Source organism: Corapipo altera, unplaced genomic scaffold (genome assembly GCF_003945725.1).
Source record: "Corapipo altera isolate COAL_440 unplaced genomic scaffold, ASM394572v1 201, whole genome shotgun sequence".
Lineage (NCBI taxonomy): Eukaryota > Metazoa > Chordata > Aves > Passeriformes > Pipridae > Corapipo > Corapipo altera.
Window position 1 is genome coordinate 857,912 of NW_020884940.1, and position 13,602 is coordinate 871,513.

General features: G+C 50.8%; 1 protein-coding gene across 1 annotated transcript in view; it reads left to right on the forward strand.

The window, feature by feature from the left end:
- Positions 1-152: 152 nt before the first annotated feature.
- SMAP2 (small ArfGAP2) overlaps positions 153-13,602 on the forward strand; it is an 18,368-nt gene continuing 4,918 nt past the window's right edge. Inside the window, exons 1-4 of the mRNA XM_027661225.1 lie at positions 153-300; positions 11,348-11,481; positions 12,239-12,324; positions 13,350-13,428. Coding sequence (XP_027517026.1) covers positions 198-300; positions 11,348-11,481; positions 12,239-12,324; positions 13,350-13,428 — 402 coding nt within the window. The 5' untranslated portion in view covers positions 153-197. The remainder of the gene's footprint in view (positions 301-11,347; positions 11,482-12,238; positions 12,325-13,349; positions 13,429-13,602) is intronic.

The window sequence follows — 13,602 nt, forward strand, 5'->3', positions numbered from 1 at the left end:
CGCCCTCTCCCATTGGCTCCCGCCGTCGCGCCGCCAACCAATCCCCGGCGGGCGGGCCGTCGGCGCGCGCGGTGGGGGCGGTGCCGCGGGGGCGCGGGCGGCGATTGGCTCCTCCCCGCGGCGAAGCCCCGCCCCCGGGCGGAAGCCGGAAGCGGCGGCGCCGGCCGTGACCCGCGGGCGGCAGCGCCGGCCCCGCCATGACGGGCAAGTCGGTGCGGGACGTGGAGCGGTACCAGGCGGTGCTGGCCGGGCTGCTGGCCGAGGACGAGAACAAGTTCTGCGCCGACTGCCAGGCCAAAGGTAGCGCGGGGCGACCGCTGGCACCGCCCCCGGTGTCACCCCCCGCCCCCCCCCCGGTGTCACCCCCCCTGGGTGCCCCCCCCACCCCCGCCGCGGTCGCTTCTCGGGGCTTCTCCGGTGTCTTCTCGGGGACACCCTCGGGGACACCCCCGGCGGGGCCGCCGAGCTCGAGCCCGACCCCACTGGGCCGGTGCGGTCACAACGGTGCTGCCCCGGCGGTTTGGGGGGGGTTTGGGGGGGGGGGGGGGGGGGTTTGGGGGGAGAGCACGGTGGTTTTGGGGGGAAGAGCGATGTTTTTTGGGGAAAGAACACGCTGGTTTTGGGGGAAAGAGTGATGTTTTTTGGGGAAGAACACGCTGGTTTTGGAGGGAGGACCCCTGTGGTTTTGGGGGAAGAACACGCTGGTTTTGGGGGGGGGGGGGAAAGACTGGTGTTCTTTTGAGAAAGAACGCGCTGATTTTGGGGGGAAGAGCGCGGTGGTTTGGGGTTAAAAAAACCTCGACTAGGGGCAGGTTTGGCCGCTGCGGGGTCGGGCTCGCTGCGGGTCCCAGCGGGATGTGCCTCTGGAAGCGGCTCCCGGTGCCTCTGGAAGCGGCTCCCGGTGCCCCGAGCTCGGGGGGGGGGGGGGGGATGGGGAGGGAACAGCCCGGGAGCTCCCCGTGGGAATTCAGCAGCTCTCAGGATGTGGGAGCCTCTCCTCGGGGTGGAGAGGGACCTGGAAAGCAGCTGTTGTGTAACTGGGGAGGGAATTCCAGCTGGGGAGTCACATCCTGTCACCCGGGGCTGGTCCTGACCCGACCGGGGTGCGAAGGGACACTGGGTGAGGAAAAAGGAGTTGTGGCATCACCCTGGAATGATGGACCACTGCAGGAATGCCAGGGTTTTGTCCTCTGCTTCCTTTTCCACTGGATTCTCCCCTGGGAGGGTGGGGAGGCCCTGGCACAGGTTGCCCAGAGAAGCTGTGGCTGCCCCATCCCTGGAAGTGTCCAAGGCCAGGTTGGAGCAACTTGGGATAGTGCAAAGTGTCCCTGCCCTGGGGGAGGAACTGGATGAGCTTTAAGATCCCTCCCAGCCCAAACCATCCCGTGTCTCTGTGATTTCAAGGCCTGTTGTGATCCTGACCTGTCTGAGAAAGGAGTGGGAGAGGGTAAGAGAGGAACTGGTATCTAACTGTTTGAATTCCAGGAGACAAAACAAAGGAATGAAACTATTTACTTGTCCCCTGGTGATGCACATTCTGTTCTGCACTTACTGCTGGGAAATGCTTGTTTTCCTGTAGCAAAAGAGTTAAGGTTGCCTAAAATCCTGTTTTAATGAGCCATTATAATCACTTGGAGATCTGGACTTGAGCCTTTTTTTTTCCCCAAGAGCTGCTGGAAATGAACTTGGAGGAGGGACTGCCTTTAAATCCATCTGTAAACAGGAGACTTGGTCACCTCAGTGTGACCCCTAAAAACTGCAGAGCACCTCTGAGCAACACAGAAATATTATAATGTGGGGTTTGTTTTCAACCCTGCTGTTAAAAACCCCAGACCTGCAGTAACCTCAACCCAAGAACCTGTTTTATCTCAGAGATGGGTTTCCTGCTCCACACCTGGGTTGGCAGAGGGCAGATGTTCCCCTCACGTGCCAGTCCTTTATCTCTTGGCACCTCGAGCCAGCACTGAGGGCAAAAATAGCTGCTTTATCTTGTCTTCTGGGGCACGAGACAGCCCCAAAAGGGGAACAAATTCCACCCCCCAGCTCCAGGGGGAATGTGATGGTGGAGCTGCTCCCAGGGCATCCTGGAAGTGCAGAATGCCAGTTAATTGTTGTTATTATTGTAAAGATTGTCATTAAGGCAAGGTTCAGGGGTTCAGCCCTGCCACCAAAGCTGGAAGCAGCTCCTGGCTGGGAAGAGGGATTGCATCAGTCCTGGGGTTGTCCTGAGTTATCTGATCCAATAATTATCCACTGAGTTATCCGATCCCACAATTAGCCACTGCACTAATGAGATTCCTGGAGGTGGGAAATCCCCTCCTGGAGGGGGTGTGTGGCCACAGGAGGTGTTTCTGCCAACAGCTCTGGGTAGTTCCTGCCACTCAGGGCATCTTTTGGGGCAGTTTTGGGGGTTGTGGTGAGCGTGGTGCTCTCCCAGGGGCACTCTGAGGAGCAGTGATGGCAAGAAAGGCTCAGTGTTCCTCCTGGAATAATGATGTTCCTCCTGGAATAACGGCAAGGTTCCCCTTTGGACATGGGAGTGAGCCCCAGGTGGGCCTGTGCAGGGCGAAGAGAACACTTTATTTGATCTAAATTTCTGAAATTTCCTTTCCCAGTAAGGAAAGCTGTGCTGGGGGGAGGCCACGTGGGGTCTCCTGGCTCCACATGGTCCCTCTCAGCACTTCCAGGGATACCTGGAAGCAAAGCTGCTCATCTGCTCGGGTGACTGAAGTGTTCCAGGCCAGGCTGGAGCAACCTGGGCTGGTGGGAGGTGTCCCTGCCCATGGCAGGGGGTGGCACTGGATGAGCTTTAAGGTCCCTCCCAACCCATTCTGGGAAATCTCAGGGTGTTTTTGCTTCTGCAGCAACAAACCCTGCAGTGCTGCTCGTTTGGGAGGAAGTGGGGTGAGATCTCTCTGCTGCTGCTTCCTCTTTTCTTTGCAAACCTCCTGCCCGGGGGAACTGGGAGGGCTGAGCAGGAGTGGGTGCACAGGGGGGATTCCCCCTGTGCCAGAGCAGAGTAGGGGGAGCTGAGTTGTCATAACCCTCTTGTTGAAGGCCTTTGCTGTTTGAACCACTTGAACCAATCCCCTTGAAGGAACAGCTGCTGCTCCCCCAGGTGGGATCTCTCCCCCCAGAGCCTTTCCCGTGGAAAGGGCCCTTCCCAGGACACTCCTGTTGCTGCTGTGGTTCCATGTGTGTGTCCTGCAGATAACAGGGCTGTTGAGCAGCCTGTGTGGAGCATCTGGGAGCAGATTCACTGCTGAGCACCAGAGCCTGGAGGCTGAGGGGGCAGAGGAGATGTGGTGTGACCTTGAGCTGGGAGCGTCCCGATGTCCCGCAGGGATCACAGGATGCCTGTGTTGAGTGGCACTAACTGGATTCTGCTGCATTTCTGACTCTCCAGCTGGTCTGCTGAACCCTACAGCTAATTCTGTTTGATTCTCTCCTTCTCCCAAACTCTCTCCCCCTCTGCTCTCCAGTCCCATCCACCCCACAGGCTCCTTGGATCCCGTTGTGGACGTCGGAGCAGCAGGTCCCTCCCCAGGGAGCACCACGAGGATTTCTGTGTGTGTCCAGCGGTTAAGGTTGCCCTGAGCTCCTCCTGGTTTGTCTGACTCTTCCCTTGATCCCTTGTCTTGTGAGACCTGGGGGTTCTGTGCCAAAATCCACCCCTTCTAACTCGGTTAGATGGGAAAACTGTCGCTGAGCACAACCCAAACCCTGATTTAATTCTTTAGTCTTGGCCAAAAAAAACCAGGTAGAGCTGTGAAAATCCCTGGCCAGAGGTGGTTAAATATGAGGATGGGAAGGAGGAAAAGCAGGATGGAGAGCTTGTGGCTGAATAGGTGGTTAAGGAAGGATGACTTCCAGTGGAATGAGGGAATTAGCGTGTATGGGGGGAGTTGGCTTAGTCCAGCCAAACTAATATTAATATAAACCATGTTTTTACCAAAAATCTGTGTGACTCAGCTCCTCCCTCAGCAGCCTCTTGAGTCGCAGCTGAATTTCCTTTTCAGTCAAAGCAGTTCAAGGAGTAACTTTTTAAATAGCTGTGGAACAGCTGCATGTGAGGGGGGAGGATGGTTCTGGGAGCAGTGCAGCAGGTTCCAAAAACCACAGTGGTGGCACTAAAACTGCTCAGCTTGGCTCAGGGAATCTTGTGTGAGGAGAAGGCTCAGCCTTATGTAAGGAAAGCTGCCAGAGGGATGCACGTGGGCTTGCACACTCATTTCAGTCCTGAGCTGCAGCCCTGGTGTTCTGGGTGATCTTCCAGGGTTCTGCTTTGGAGCTGTCCTGCTCTTCCAAAGGCAGGTCTGAAAGGAGAGTCTTGGGTGTAAAAAAAAAAAAGTATTGATTTCAGTTGGATTGAGTGCAAATGTTCAGAAATGGACTTTAGCCTTTGGTGAGCTCCATCTGAGGAGTGATTCCGAGTGTGAGGCTCCGGGAGGGATCACACCTCTGTCCACCCCAACCCTACAAATCCCCCCTGAAGTTGTAACTCACCATTCCAGCAAGGCAGAAAGCACCAGGGGGGGTTTATTGTGGAATTAGTGTGTGCTGGGGAGAGCTGTGGGAAGATCCCCTTTAAGAACAACCACGCAGAGCTGTGAGTCACACGTGGATTTGTGTCCCCACAGCTGCCAGGAATAGGTGACAGGGATAATCCCACCTGGCCCTGGTGTCCTGGCTCTGTCCTCACCCACCTGGGCACTGCAGGGTGGCACAGGGTGGAAATCAAGGCTCCAAAAATGCCAGGCTGCAACTTTAGGGGAAGTTTGTTCCTATAGTAACTGCGGGGAGTTACATAAGGAATCCCACAGCTCCCGTGCCAGGCTCTGCAGTGCAAAGGGAGCTCAGCCTCCAGAATGCAGGGAGGTTTTCAAACCAGCCAGAGGGTCAGGAAAAGCTTTGGTCTCCTCCTGGTTGATCCCCAGTAGTGCTCATTCCACGTGTCCCAGGAAATCCAGGACTGGAGCTCTGAAGAGAAACGGAGTGTGGAGCTGGATTTACCTGTGCTGGGACTGGACATTCAGTGCTTTAATAAATTCTTTACCTCTGTTTTTGCCACTCCTTGCTGGCCAGGTTATGCCCTTTCCTCAGGAATGTCAAGAGAGAGTGAAAACCAGTTCATGTTCAGCTCCAGATATTGAAGAGATTATCCAGATTATCAATCCAACAAAGAGTGACCCAGGACCTGCCACTCCTTCCTCTTTTAGGAGGTATTTTAAGGACTTAACAGCTCCACAACTCAAAGGAAATTGGAAAATAGGGTCTAAGTATTTTTAAGGTGAAGTGATGAATTAAACAAACATCTTGCAAGGGATTAAATGGCAGCAAAATTCAACTCAGTGTGGTGATGGGAGAGCTCCCATCCTGCTGCTGTTCACAGCTGCTTTTGGACACAGGGCTGGTGTTTACCCACCACCTGAATTTTTTGTAATTCATGGGAATTCAGGCCTCCTTGAAACCTGCAGCTTCCAGGATTGGCTGGTGTGTGGTTTTGGTTAAAAGTGGTACAGGAAGGACATGGATTGAGATATATATATATATTTTCAGGCTGTGTCATCATCAATATTGGTGATGTCACCCAGTCCTCTTGCCTGGATTGCTGTCGTGTCACTGCTCAAAATTGTTCCCTTTCATGGTTGATTGGCTCCAGTGAAAACATCCCTTTCTGCAGCAGCAGGAAGGCCCCACCCTGCTGTTCACAGCATCCTTTTTCCTCTCCTCCACCTCCCTCCTCTGTGCTGCTCTCACCACAGCCCAGGGATGGTTCCAGAGATAAGCCCTGCACTGAAATGCTGCCTCCAAGGCCCTCAAATATTGGGTGGTTTTGGAAGATTTCAAGCCTGTTCTGAGAGGAAACGCAGCCAGAAGCAGCTTGGTGGGACTTGGCCAGCGAGGTACCCCATGGTTTTGGGGAAGAGTGTCCTGGTTGCCAATCGACCAAGAAGATTTTTAAGGCAGAGCTGGAAGCTGTTGGAGGGAATATTCTCAACCTTGTAGTTGCTTCTGGCTCTTCCTGCAAATGGTGGTTAATATATATTTTTTTTCCTATTTTTTTTTTCCTATATATTTTTTCCTATATATTTTTTCCTATATATATTTTTTCCTATATATATTTTTTCCTATATATATTTTTTCCTATATATATTTTTTCCTATATATATTTTTTCCTATATGTTTTTTCCTATATGTTTTTTCCTATATGTTTTTTCCTATATGTTTTTTCCTATATGTTTTTTCCTATATGTTTTTTCCTGTATGTTTTTTCCTGTATGTTTTTTCCTGTATATTTTTTCCTGTATATTTTTTCCTGTATATTTTTTCCTGTATATTTTTCCTGTATATTTTTCCTGTATATTTTTCCTGTATATTTTTCCTGTATATTTTTCCTGTATATTTTTTCCTATATATTTTTTCCTATATATTTTTTCCTATTTTTTTTTCCTATATATTTTTTCCTATATATTTTTTCCTATATTTTTTTCCTATATATATATTTTTTCCTATATAAATATTTTTCCTATATATATTTTCCCATATATATATATTTTCCCATATATATATATTTTCCCATATATATATATTTTTCCTATATATATATTTTTTCTATATAGATTTTCCTATATAGATTTTCCTATATAGATTTTCCTATATAGATTTTCCTATATAGATTTTCCTATATAGATTTTCCTATATAGATTTTCCTATATACATTTTTTCCTATGTATATTTTTTCCTATATATATTTTTCCTATATTTTTTTTCCTATAATTCCCATATAATTACTGAGGGAGGACAAAAAAAAAAAAGGACAAAGAAAAGCCCCCCAGACAACCCTTTTTTCCTTCAAAGAGCTCCATAAAGTTGAATTTTTGGCTGAGTAAACCACACACCAGCCAATCCTGCGAGTTGCAGGTTTCAAGGGGGCCTGAATTGCCATGAAATGCAAAAAATTCAGGTGGTGGGTAAATACCACCCCTGTGCCTAAATAAACAGAGCAGCAGGATGGGAGGTCACACTGTCACTGAGCTGAATTCTGATGGTGTAAAATAGAATTTTGCCAACATTTAATCCATGAGAAGGTGCCTTGTGCACCCCCTGTTTCACTGGGTCCCTGAAAGCTGCACAGATCCCTTAGGCTGGGACTAAAGCTGGGGGTGCAACAGGGATTATTCACAAATCTGAGCCTTCTGAGGTGAGTAATTAACCTGCAATTAATCTGTGTTAATGACTGAACCCACCTGAGCTGAGGCTGGTGCTGGTGAACACCAAGGGTTTGATCCCTGGATGAGCCATCCCTGTCAGAGTTGGGCCTTGATGAGCCTCGAGGGTCCCTTCCACCCCAGAATATCCTGTGCCACAGCAGAATTTTGAGCTCTTGGGGGTTTTTTTTAGGGTTTCCCTTGTTCCCCCAGGCTCTGGAACACTGAGCTGCACAACAGACCTTCCAGAGAAGGGCAGAGGAAGTTGTTTTGCAAGACAGGCTTTGTCACAGTGTCACCAAGTCCTTAAGCAACCTCCTTCCAGAACGAGGAAACCACGAGGCAAAGGAAGCTCCTGGATCCTTGGGTGGTTCCTCATTTGGCTCTGGAAAAAGTGGGACTTCCCAGCTTGGGCTGGATCAGGAACCTCCACGGCCCAGCGTGAGGGAGGGTGGAACAGTCACCTCCCAGGGATTATCCCACTCCTTCCTCTCCCTGGGGATGCTCCAGGGATGGCTGGATGATGCTGTATCCCAACCCATGTTAGTGGGATCCATGGGAATGTTTCCCTGGATGCTCCCAGGCAGGGATTGTTTGCACTGGGAATATTTCCTCAGGCTCTGAACAGTGATGTTCTCTCCTTCCTGCCCATGAAAGCAGCTATTTTTTTCCTGACCCTCCTTCTCAAAAGAGCAGTGGCTTTTGCAGCCAGCTTCTGTTTTATTTTTAAATGCCTTCTGGAGGGGTTATTGCTGCAGAAAGTTGCAGGGGGAGCTTCAGCCAAAATCTGGGGCCTGAATAAAGAGGAGTGAATCCCCTCGGGATTTCTCAGTTAAAACCACTCAGGGGGGTGAACTCAGAGCGAGTGACTCACTTGAAGTGGACTCCTCAGGCTGTGCTGGGGTTTTTGAGGGGATTGGGAGCCTTTTCAGTAATTCAGAGCACTCAGCAGCCCTTGCAGCATTGATGACTTGTGGCTCAGATGGGAGCTGGTGTGACCAGCTTGGTATGTGGTGTTTATTTTGACAGGCTGGGATGTAAAACAGGCTGTGGAAGTGTCTCCTGGAGCACTGGCTGGGCAGCTGAGCCTCTGGCTGGTGCATCCTCCCTCAGGAATCCACCCAAGTGCTCAGTGCAGCTTTGTAAAATCAGGGCTGGCTGAGCAGGGGATGCTTTTGGAGCTGGTGATCCTCCTGCAGCCACTGCCAGGCTGGGAACATGCCCAGGGTGGTCTGATCTGACCTCAGTGTGGTGCCAGGGCTGAGGGGATAGCTGGCCTCTGAAATCTCCTTGGATTCTTGCTCAGAAGTGTGGGTTTGTTGGATCCAGGAGGGATTTGTGCAGGTGTGAGCTGAGGCACAGGGACAGCACAGCAGGACAGGCTTTGCCCAGCTGGCTTGGTGCCAGAGCCTTCCTTTTCCACGGGTGTTAAAATCAGCCCTGATGCTGAAACACAGCCCCAGGAGTGGCTGATACTGGTTGTCATAGGGGCAACCCCCCAATTTTCCATGTGGGAAGGGAGTTTCCACCTCACCCTCCAGCTCTGGTGGCTCTGAGGATGCTCAGCCTCGAGGGGACTGTTTTTATAACATCAACCAGAGTATTCACGGGAGGAACAACTTCTTTAATGGTTCTTTCTAATGGTTTAACGAGCTGAAAGTTTCTGTTACTGTGTCCCCAAACCTCCTGGAGATAAATCCATGATTCCCTGTGAGTGTCAGGGTGTGCCCAGAGGCTGCAAGGGGTGATAGTGCCCCAGGGCAACTCCAGCAATGCTGATTAACGCTGTTCTGTCCTTATTTACTGATAAAAACCCATTTTTCTCTGAAAAACTTTCCCCTTTGCTCCAACCAGGGTGTTTCCCCCCCCTCAGTCACTGGATTTTCTGCACAGTTTCGTTTTTTGGGGAGTCAAATGCTGCAGCATGTGATGGAACTCCCATCTGCAAATGCCACCTGGGTTTTTTTTTTTTCGGGTCTGTCACCTTGAAACCAGATGTGGAACCGTGGGGAAATACCCCCAAAGCCCTGCCCAGCCCAGTCTGAGCCAGGGGGATTATTTTAGTGGCAGATCCACAGATTTGAAGCCTTTCTTGTAGCACCTCCTGGCTCAGCAAGGACACCCAGAATATCAGCAGCGAGGAGCTCCCCCCTCTGTTGTATAATGTATTTATACAACCCAATAATGTATTTATACAGCCCAACCACCTGCTGGGAGGATTTTTGAAAGCCCGTGTATTAATTTTTTTATTTTTTTTTTTTTAAATATTCCCTGGCATAACTGAGGCTTCTCCACCCTGGGGGTCACCCAGAGCTGGGATTTAGCAGTGCAGCTGTTAGTCCTGCACTCAGTCCTTGCTGTTCCAGCCCCTGAAGTGCCACTGAAGTGCCACTTGCACCCCTGAGTCATGTTGGTGGTGGCAGGTTGTGGTGGCTCCATGTGACAACAGTGAGCTGATTACTCCAGCCCCGCTGGAGTATCTGCCTATTAATCCTTTTAGTCCTATAAAGGCTAAATATATCCAGAGTTTAAATCTAACCTTGACTCTCAGGCTTAATCCTGCCTGCAGCCTCACGTTATGGTGTGGCTGGGAGAGAATTCCCTGTGGGAACCCAGGGAGGGATCCTGGCTGACCCTGAGCGAGGCTTTTATTCCAGGTCCTTACTGTTTAACATGCTAAATTTATGGATTCTGCTGTGATGGAGTCAATCCCAGGTTCTGGTGGGTATAATAAATGAACAAGGGTGTGCTTTTAATCAGGTCTTCACCAGGAGCTGTTCCTAAACTGGGATCTGAATTCATCAGCTCTGTTAAATTAATATCGTTCTCAAGGGCCACTCTTGAGGGAAAAAGCAGCCAGTGATGGCAGGAAAGGCCAGAAGACTTAATAAAAGCTTTTTTTTTTTTAAATCATGAGTTCCCTGGAACAGGTACTGGAGGTAAGTTAGAGGTTGTCCTGGAAGGGTTTGCATTAACAGCCCCAAAGCCCTCAGGATGCTCCAGACTTTCCCCATAAATAGGAATTAAACTGTTCACAGCATATCCAGAGCCTCAAACACAGCCCTGCTTTTTTAGGGCTTTGAAATTACACTTACCCCCCCCTCTTCCCCCTCCCACCTCACTCTCATTAGCTTTAGGCTTTGCTATTTTAGCAGGATAACTCTTCCTCTGCAGCAATGCCTGGAAAAAGGGGCTGGCAGAGTTGGTTGGAGGCTTTCAGGTCCCTCATTCAGGCTTTGGCCCCTTCCCTGTGAAAGGTGGTGAGGGCTGGACACCCCAACTGGGGCTGGCTGCAAACTCCAGCCAGGGGGGTTAGGGTTTTTTTTAAAAAATGAACTTTAAAGCAGGACTGAGGGCTGGGAGGACCTGTGGACTCTGCCCAGCCCTGGGTGATGCCCTGCTGGGTTTCCTGGGTGCAGGGGGGTTACAAATCTAAGCTTGTTAATCATCTTTCCCTTGTGGTGGTTTGTTTTTTTTTATCCCTGGCATGATGTCCCCCCACACACACACCCTGGAGCTCTCCTGCCTGCCCCAGCTGCATGCCAACCATGGGATCAGGGTGGAACTTGGAATTCCCACCTGGGAGCTGTGGAAACTGTGGAGTGAACTGACCAAGTGTCTCGTGTGCTGGGATTGCAACCTGGGGCTCCACGTTTTTTTTTGGGGGGGCCAAATCCTGGGCTTGGTGCTGCTCTCCTGGCTCGGCTGGGCCTTCCTGCCTGAGGCTGGTGGTGCAATTCCCACGCTGAGGAATTTTTTGCTGCCATTCCTGCAGCAGCAAGAGAGCGTTCTGGAGCTGATTGCACTGCAGGGAGGTTACCTGAGAGAGAAGGAAAAAAAGCAGGAGCACAAACTTGCATTGCCATGGCTGTTACTTCTGGCTAAGCAGAGCTCTGGGGGTTGTGGGTGTTTTCTTCCCTCTTCCTCTCTAAGAGCTATTTGTTTGGCGTGGATGGAAGAGGGAGGCAAGAAAACCTCCAAATATAAGGATTTAAACATCCTGCTGCTGCCTAATTCCGATTTCTGACGTGGAGGAGAACGCAGACACCTCAGTCCCAGTTCACTTGGTAGTTTCTGAGCTGCTCGAGGCAACCACGGGGGTGGAATTGGGGTGAAACCCTCGTGTCTCTTTGCAGGGCCACGATGGGCCTCCTGGAATATCGGGGTGTTCATCTGCATCCGCTGTGCTGGGATCCACAGGAACCTGGGAGTTCACATATCCAGGGTCAAATCTGTCAACCTCGACCAGTGGACACAGGAGCAGATCCAGGTAATGGGGGTGGAATGAATACAGGGGGGTGGGGAAGGGGTTTAGGAGGGGCTCCATAAATTTGGGAGTAGCCAGAGCCTGAGCAGCCCAAAGATGTGGGAAGAGCAGTGGGAAGATGATGTTAGGATGGGAAAATGTCATTATTTCAGAGGGTAAAGACAAATGAGCTGCAAGTGCTGTTAAACTGCCAAGGGCTGCTGCTGCCTGGAGCTGCTGCCCCCTCCTCCTCTCCCTGAGGCCAAATCCTGGATTTCCAGAGGGACTTGGGGCTGCTAATGTGATATTTATCTTGTCTCTGACTAAATATTGGGCCGTGGTGCTTAGGAGTGGGTAATTGTACAGGAGGCACTGGGTGAGGAAAAGTGGGAATGCTGGAGGGGTTGGGGGAAAAAGGACTGGAGGAGGAGGAGAATCTGGGTCCAGGAGAAAAAATGGGAATTCTGGAGGGATTGGGGGGAAAAAAGGACTGGAGGAGGAGGAGAATCTGGGTCCAGGAAAAAAAGTGGGAATGCTGGAGGGATTGGGGGAAAAGGGACTGGAGGAGGAGGAGGATCTGGATCCGGGAGGAAAAGTGGGAATGCTGGAGGGATTGGGGGTAGCAGCTGCACCAGGATTCCCCTGGCAGGTGAAGAGTGATTTTGGATCCAGACAGGGCTCAGAAATCCACCCCTGCCTGGAATCCTCAGGGCTGGACTTGGGAGAGCTTTGATGTCTGGGAATGCACCAGTTCAGGGGCTCTCTGGATTTTTTTTTCCAGTGTGTGCAGGAGATGGGAAATGGCAAAGCAAACCGGCTCTACGAAGCCTTCCTGCCCGAGAACTTCAGGAGACCTCAGACAGACCAGCATCCTTTCTCCAGGGGAAAACAGGGAGCCAGAGCTTTGGAGCTGCACCCCTGGCAGGAGCTGAGCAGTTTTAACTCCCCTGAGCTCCCCCCTGAGCCTGAGGAGAGGGGGGAAGGATTGAGGATTGGTGCTGAGCTCTGGGGGAGGAGAACTGGGACACCAGTGTCACCCCAGGGAGCTGTTCCACACCTGGGAGCTGTGGGAAGTGGGAAGGGTGGGGCTTTCCAAAGGGCTGAGTGTTCCCAAAGCTCACTGGAGACCTCATTGTGGCCTTCAGCGCCTGAGGGAGCTGCAGGAAAGGTGGGGAGGGACTGTTTCCAGGGGGCAGGGTTGGATGGGGTATTAGGGAGAAGTTCTTCCCTGTGAGGAATGAATTTCCCAGAGAAGCTGTGGCTGCCCCATCCCTGGAAGTGTCCAAGGCCAGTTTGGAGCAACCTGGGCTAGTGGAAGATGTCCCTGCCCGTGGCAGGGGCTTGGAATTAGGTGATCCTTAAGGTCCCTTCCAACCCAAACCATTCCATGATAAAAAGGTTTAATGCTTCTGAAAACTTAAGAGCTGTAGCTTTTACCTTCCAGGAGGGTTTCTGGTTGCTGAGTGAACAGGGGTAGAGTGACATGAACCCAAAAAAACCCCATAGGAGCACCTCTCCACCCTCATTTTTTGTGTCTTAAGCTGGTGCCTGAGGTCCTTCTTTATGTGCAGGATCCAGTGCTGGCCACTGTAATCTGTGCTGATGACAAGGAGTGAGTCTAAAACAGTGAAGAAAACACTCTGAGAATCTAAGCCCTGATTTAATGCACCTTTTATAGCACTGTCATGCTTGGAATAACCCAAGGGCAAAAAATCGAGCAGCTAAAGGGGGGGTTTGGATCCAGCACTAAATTATTTTAAGAAAGTTACTGCTGGAAATGCTCTTTAAACAGTCATTAGTTTAGTTACAGCCTGTACCTTGTACCTACTTGTCAAATAATACCACGTAAGGCTTCTATTTTGGACTCCTTTGTCCTTAACGAGCTGCTGAAGAGCTGTGGAGAGTTTCATCCGGGATAAATACGAGAAGAAGAAATACATGGACAGGAGCATCGACATCAGTGCATTCAGGGTCAGTCTCTGGGCACTCCTGAGCCTGCAGGGGTGGATGTCAGTCTGTCCTGGGAGTGCCTGTGTGAAAATACAGCTCCAGTGTTTCCTGGATCAGTGACTAATCTCTCCTCCAGGGCTGGTTGCACCCAGTCAGGGAGAGAAAATTTAAATTGGAGATCTTTGAGGGGTCTTT